General features: G+C 40.1%; 1 protein-coding gene across 3 annotated transcripts; it reads left to right on the forward strand.

Moving 5' to 3' along the window:
• Nucleotides 1–339: 339 nt before the first annotated feature.
• On the forward strand, nucleotides 340–6,846 carry det1 (DET1 partner of COP1 E3 ubiquitin ligase). Of its 3 annotated transcripts, none has more exons than XM_037255001.1 (9): nucleotides 340–579; nucleotides 2,385–2,708; nucleotides 3,150–3,416; nucleotides 3,516–3,728; nucleotides 3,837–4,054; nucleotides 4,649–4,778; nucleotides 5,142–5,332; nucleotides 5,482–5,673; nucleotides 6,329–6,846. In XM_037255001.1, the coding sequence occupies exons 2-9, from the start codon at nucleotides 2,457–2,459 to the stop codon at nucleotides 6,516–6,518; spliced, it is 1,653 nt and encodes a 550-aa protein (XP_037110896.1). In that variant the 5' UTR covers nucleotides 340–579; nucleotides 2,385–2,456; the 3' UTR covers nucleotides 6,519–6,846. The 3 variants fall into 3 exon arrangements, with proteins under 3 accessions (XP_037110896.1, XP_037110895.1, XP_037110897.1); XM_037255000.1 differs by having other exon boundaries at nucleotides 2,431–2,708; XM_037255002.1 differs by having other exon boundaries at nucleotides 345–437.
• Nucleotides 6,847–7,539: the final 693 nt, after the last annotated feature.

Genomic DNA, 7,539 nt, shown 5'->3' on the forward strand with positions numbered 1-7,539 from the left:
TATTTATTTATTTTATTTAATGTGAATAAATAGATTATTAATTATATAATTAAAAATGAGAATACACCATTGTTTTATTACAGTATTATAATAGTCATTGTTACAAATCAAATATATAGTTTGTTTTGAATTTTATTTGACTGAAACAAGCACAAGAATAAAAACAGCATAAAAAAGAAGCGGGCGGGGGCATAAAGGTGCAGGCGAGTGTACATCGACACCATCAGCGACTTCGGAAACAAATAAAGGCACATTAATATGCAGGGCTGCTGGGTGCAATACTTGTTTGGACCATCCAACCATGATGGCGCTGTCTAAAAAAGACGGAAGCCAATTTTCTTCTTCCGTTTCCTTTTGTTTCAAGCGTATCAACATAACAAACAGCGTTTCTCTACCTTCTCTGCAAAAAGTCCGATTCAGGAGGAATGCGCTCTAATGTGAGACTTTTGTGTTTTACTCCGTTATACTTTTATCACTGCAATGTTGAGTTTCCTCGGTGGCACGCTGGAAAGTGTTTGGTTCGTTAGCTAAACTTTGCAGTTCCCAACTGACTGAACTGCAGAAGATGCCAACAGGACAGTAAGTATGCGCTGCAGTTGCTTGACCTGCATTGATTCTTCTTCAGATGGAGTCATTCCTTCGTATTGTGTTCTGTCGTTTCTGTCTCACGGTACAAACCATTACCGACGCAGAAATAGGCTAAGTGGTGTTGAATTGTTTATTTGTGTTGGCTGTGTATTGGACATTTTTTCACATGGTTTTCGATCAGCAATAAGTATATACGTAAAACGCTTAATGGAAAAAAAAGTCAGAAAAGTACGACCAATGGCTGTCAAAATCCACACTCATCGCCACTTCATTCTCTGAAAATGTCAAAGTAATCGCTTTTTCCTCCCTATAGACGTTTACTTATGCATGTATGTTTATATATACATGTGTAAATATGTGTATATAAATATGTATGTATGTATGTATATGTGTTTTTGTTTATGTATTTAATTGTTCATTCATTCTGCTGGCAACTGAATTTCCCCCCGAGGGTCAATCGAGTACCTATCAATCCATCAAAAATTCCATATTCACAGTGCATCTCATTGTCCATCTCAACACATTCAGAAGCACACTATCGTCACAGTTAAATTCGGAAAGGATGGCATAAAAGCCTGTTCAATGCAAAGAAAGGTATTTTTCTTTCCACAATTTGTGCATGTGTCTAATTTAACAAGAAGATGGAAAAAGGACAATGTCTTTGATTAATGAAGTGGACAATTTCACATGCTTCCCTCCATTCAGCTCTTCAATGCATGTAGTTAAAACATTAACGCTACATTCTTCGGTTAAAGATAATTACGAATGAACCATTAGTCGTTATTTTAGTTTAATGTTCTTTGAGCCCTTTTGCTCTTTCTTATTAGGCAATTCTGAGCCCTCTTAACAGGAAAATTGAAGAAATCTGTGTCAGGAATTGCTACAGTTGTCTATGAACGCAAATTATCATTGAGTACTGTGTATGGGTGAAGTACATGACTAGATTTCTTGGTGTTTGATCAATATGAACTCACATGAAAATATGATGTAGAGTATTTGTGTAAATAATTTCATGTTGTTATGTAGTTATTATGTATTTTTTCATAATCTGACTTTGTTCCCACTTGTTTTGGATCTGGAGCTTCGGCAAGCCGAGCTTGTGGTTTTCAGCTCTGTTTTCAACAGCTGTTGACATAAATGAGCTTGGACGAGCTAAAATTTTCAAAGTTATTAGTTGTACTGGCTACGTTTCTTCCTCACCTCTGGTCGGTTTTGCATAGTTGAACATACCTAGGATTAACGGTGGCCCCAGTTTTGTTCACTGCAGTCAGATGACGGTCAATGCAAAAGGTGACATGTCTTGCAGTTGGAGGAGGCTTGCTGAATGCTTTGAATCTTGGTGATCTTATATATCATGGCTGTGTATGCAATGGTGGTTTGCTCAATTCCCGCAGTTTTTTTATTTCCCATAGTTTCTCTTGGACAAGGGTCATTCTCCTTCTCTATGCTGCAGCTATTTCTGCCAGGCATGCTCGGGTCGATGAAGGCTGGGTGGGGTGCCACACTATTGTCTCGTCGTTCCTTCGGGGAGCTCTGCGTCTTCGTCCTCGAGATGCGCTATAGTTCTCTATTTAATAAGATGGTTCTTTTTATGCATTAAAACATAAATCTAAAAACATACGTGTAAACCAACCCTCCATACCAAACCCCCCCCATGTGTAATAAATTAAGGGCCTGAAATGTGCTCCGCATAAAAGTTACTCAGTGCTAACTGTTCCCTTTTTCAGTTGTGGTTTAAAAGCAGCCTCTGATAACATTTCTTCATTTTCTCCTTTTCTGTTTTTCCCTAAACAAAGAGCTAGCTGGGCAATAATGTAGTGGTTCAGCTCCGCTACCTAATAGGCAGAGCTTTGAGGCAATACTGGTTGATGATGGATGAAGACATTCCCACCATTAAGCCCAGACGAATCCAGAATCAAAATGTGGTCTATCGGCTTGAGAAGCGTCGGATCTGTTCGGGCCGTTCGGGTGCTCACTGGTACGGAGTACGCTGCTTCCACCAGAACCTGTTTCCCAACTTTACGGTGGTCAACGTGGAAAAGCCGCCCTGTTTCCTGAGGAAGTTCTCACCTGATGGACGCTGTTTCATCGCCTTCTCATCTGACCAGACGTCTCTAGAGGTCAAATTCAATTTATTGTTTTCAATATGCTAGCCGTTGGTGTGGTCAATGAACTTGGCTTTCCCCAAAATTAAATTTTCACACAATTTTCAGGTGTAGTATTTTTTTTTTTTAAGTTAACTTTTTTTTTAGTCACTAAATCACCATTTAAAAAACACATTTTATGTTTACTAGGATTATTTTTGATAATTTACACTTTTCTTTTTTAATCGAATTCAATAAATTGATGACACTATGCAAACAAATAAGAATTTGAGAACAGGAAGAAACAACCAGAGACAGAGAAAAAGTTTTGAAATAATTTATCTTGATATCATCGATGACATCACAAAACCCTATCATTTTAAATGTTTGTATGTTTTTTTTGACTGATGTGAGCTGGTCAGAAGCTATTGACAACAATTACTAAGAACTCTTCATATATTGATTGATCCTTTTTAGATTTATGAATACCAAGGCTGCCAAGCTGCCCAGGACTTGCTGAGAGGCCAGGAGAGTGAAACTCTTTTAACAGCCAATGACCAGCGCTCCCTCAACATCCGAGGCCGCCTATTTGAACGTTTTTTCTCCTTGCTCCACGTGACCAATGTGGCGTCGAATGGAGAGCACCTCAACCGCGAATGTAGCCTCTTCACTGACGACTGCCGCTATGTCATTGTTGGCTCAGCTGTGTATGTCCCCGAGGAGCCACAACCGTACTTCTTTGAGGTACGGCATGGAAATCGTAACTGCCGTGCAAAATCAAAACCGCTAAATCCAGTCAGTCTCTTGTTGTTCAACATACTTTATGCTGTGCTCCGCAAACAGGTTTATCGCAACAACGAATCTGTGACTCCGAACCCTCGGTCCCCTTTGGAGGACTATTCCCTCCACATCATCGACCTCCATACGGGCAGACTGTGTGATACCAGGTCCTTTAAATTTGACAAGATCATCCTGTCCCACAATCAGGGCCTCTACCTCTACAGAAACATTCTGGCCGTGTTGTCGGTCCAGCAGCAGACCATACATGTTTTTCAGGTAGTCTGATTTTTCTGGCATGACACACTAAATTACACAAAGCTATCAACTGCTGCTACAGAGAGGTCATTTGGAAAGCATCCTCTAATCATCGCCTGGTCTTTGCAGGTGACGCCAGAGGGAACATTTCTGGATGTTAGGACCATAGGACGGTTTTGTTATGAAGATGACCTCCTGACTCTTTTGACTGTTTATTCTGAGTCTGAGAGCCAGCCGGGCATCCCGCGTCTCTACACAGACAAAACAATCAACTCTCTTAAGCACAGGCTACTGGTCTACCTGTGGAGAAGGGCTGAACAGGATGGCAGTGCTACGGCCAAGAGGAGGTAGACAGTCTGACATTTTGGCTTATTTTACCCCTGGATTGGTTTCTTTTCAGCTCTTCCTGATTTTCTGCAGATTTTACCTAGAATTTTGGTTTTGTGTCTTATATTTGTTATTCAAATGTACCGTTTTTTTCTGGGTTTCGGCACCAACACTTTGAAGCAAACATTTTAGAGCTGCTTCAGGATACTTCATGTAAAAGCAGGATCTGTGCTAATCCTAAAGAATAACAGTGGAACTACTTAGGTTGACAATCTTTTTTGTAACACAGGTCAACATCCAAATTGTTCATATTTTGAAAACCATAAGAAATGATGAAAATGTCTGACTGCCCCCATCAATGCAATAATAAAATACATGAAATTAGATAAAATACCAGAGGTTAACGACTAATATGAAACAATAATAAATGTGAATTCACTGTTCAGTTTTGTAACCCCACATTACACGGTACCGGTCCGTGGCCCAGTGGTTGGAGACTGCTGGATTAGAATGTATTCCTGACATTTATTTATGTTTATTTTTGGATTTATATCTATTTTTTGCAACAGTATCTGCTGTTCTCTTTCATAAATGAATTTGAATGTTCCTTTTAGATTTTTCCAGTTTTTCGATCAGCTAAGGAGACTGAGGATGTGGAAGATGCAGTTGCTGGATGAGCATCATCTCTTGATTAAATATACAAGTGAAGACGTGGTTACGCTCAGGGTCACAGACCCTTCACAGGTACAAACGCACGCACGCTCGCACACACGAACACACGCGGTCTTTGTTGGGTTTTTCCCTATTGCCCCGTGTCTTTTGTTGTCCGTGCTGTATGAAAAATATTCCTTTTTTCTCGTCTCCAAGGCCTATCTTTCTTTCTACACACTTGGTTCAGCCCTGCGACTCATTCAGAACATCAACAAATGAATTAAATTGTATTTCTATGCATTTTTCACAAACATAAGCAAGAATTTTCAAGTATCATGCAACATTTTGGTATTCCTGACCTCAGTATTGCTGTTTTTTTTCCACTCCTGTGTATTACAGTAAATATTTCCACCTTCTTTCTTGAATCCCTCAAAATACCTCATCTTTCTGCGGCAGCCGTCTTTCTTTGCCGTGTACAACATGGTATCGACAGAGGTTCTGGCCGTCTTTGAGAACACTTCCGATCAGCTGCTGGAGCTGTTTGAAAATTTCTGCGACTTATTCAGGAATGCCACGCTGCACAGCCAGGCTGTCCAATTCCCCTGTTCCGCTTCGTCCAATAACTACGCTCGCCAAGTCCAAAGAAGGTACAATGAAGAGAAACCACATTGCTAACTGTACTAGTTTTCTTTCATGTGCTCTTTGGCACGTTGGATTTATGGCGGCATTGTTGAAACCTCCGACAGTTGACTTTAGAGTGTCGACGTTGGCTTGCATCTGTCTGTGTGTGACTCAGATTCAAAGACACCATCGTGCATGCCAAACATGGCGGCCATACAGAGGCGGTCCGCCGGCTGTTGGGTCAGTTGCCCATTAGTGCGCAGTCCTACAGCAGTAGCCCTTACCTAGACCTGTCGCTATTCAGCTACGATGACAAGTGGGTGTCCGTGATGGAGAGGCCCAAGACCTGTGGAGACCACCCAATCAGGTAGAGAGCACATTGCATGAAATAACTAATGCCTTCAGTAATGCCCACTTTTAATGAGGAATATGGCCACGCGCCCTCCCTCCCTTCATGTCACTTGAGAAAGCGATCACAGTTAGTCCATTGGAAATCATTGTGTAGACATCGCTTCCAAAGTCAAAATTAACAGGGATCAACCAGCCTCACAATGTATGTATATGGACATCTCTACTTAATCCAAACTAGGAAAGGAAGTAAGCCGTGTTACAATCCTTGCCTGTCTGCCTATTGTGATATTGACAGACTGAGATGGGAAAAAAAGACAAAAACCAGGAATCTTGCTCCAATTTGTCTGAAATCTCATCCCCCAAAAAGCTCTTAAATCACTACAGATCTTTTTAGTGGTGGGAATTTTAGAACTGACATCATTCAATGTTCAGTCCAGTTCGGTGTCCCTTTAATAGTATTTTCATTGAATGCAATGAGGAAATTTGATCTAAGGTAAGAGCTTAGTAACAGTAAGAATTAAAGTCAAATGGCAATGTACTGCAAAGTCTCAGTAGTAATATTGAGACGAAATACTGCAACTGAGGTCAAAAATGTTCTTCAAATGCATCACAGTTTATTTATTTATTTATTTATTTATTTTTTGTCTCTGTGTGTGTGTGACACATATCAGGTTCTATGCACGTGACTCTGGCCTCCTGAAATTTAAGATCCAGGCGGGCTTGCTCGGACGGCCGGTCAACCACTCTGTGCGGCGTTTGGTCGCTTTCACCTTCCACCCTTTCGAACCTTTTGCCATTTCTGTCCAGCGCACGAATGCGGAGTATGTGGTCAACTTCCACATGAGGCATGTTTATGCGTGAAGAGCTTTTATTTGTGGGTACTGGAGACTCTTGGTAAGTTGGCGTTTTCTGAGCTCCTTTGCCTCCTCCACCCCAGCCAAGAGACACTTTTAAATGGGAAACGCTGACTACTGATGGATTTGTGCAAGAGAGTAGTTACCTGGATTTTCAAGGAGGAAACCAATGGTTGTTTACTCAGAAATTGCACACTAGGTTGTACCGCAATCACCTGTCATTTTCTAATATGGTTAAAAGGCATTTTAGACTTTTTTTTTTTTTATTTTGGTCTGTTTTAGTGAGCACATAATTTGTGTATATTTTACAATAAAATGAACAATTTGTTTGTTTACATTGTGTTAGTCTTTTGCTTATTTAAACCAAGAAGATGTGTGAGAGAAATAAATAGGAGACAGAAGTAGAAATAGGCAACCTATTTTTCTTAATTGCTGACCTTGGAACCAATCTCTCCAGTTCACCATGGTATTTTTATGTTTTCTTGTATGCTGTCTACCATTATGTTAGGAAAGCTTTGGTGAAAAAAGGAAAGTCTTTTAGGTTAAATGTCCTTTTTTTTTTCTGTCATTGACTCCTTCGTTGTTAAATGTACAAACTGGAGTCAACTGGTGTGTTTTTGCCATGATGATTAATAATGAATGACAAATGCTGTGTTCCTTGTGAGCACCATTTATTCTCCTTGGAGTCAGTTTTGCAGGATTTTAATGGGATTCATATATTTTCACAGCATTAGTATTAGCATGTGTTTTGATTTTGTTTTACTTATTTCCCTCAGTAAATTGCACAACCTAACTTTTTTTTTTTTCCTCCCCCGCACATTTTGATTGATTTTACATTACCCAAGTCATTCTCTTATATCTATGTATTTCTAACTGAGCAAACTTACATATTCATTGGATCAAATAACTACTTCCCCTTTGGTCACGGGCTGCATTGCTAAAGCACCAAATGGAAATGCAGCCTAAGAATTGAACTTACATGGCGGTCACGCGGCCTGCAAACAAACGCGCTGAATATTAAGCAACGT

The sequence above is a fragment of the Syngnathus acus genome, chromosome 6 (genome assembly GCF_901709675.1).
Source record: "Syngnathus acus chromosome 6, fSynAcu1.2, whole genome shotgun sequence".
Taxonomy (NCBI): domain Eukaryota; kingdom Metazoa; phylum Chordata; class Actinopteri; order Syngnathiformes; family Syngnathidae; genus Syngnathus; species Syngnathus acus.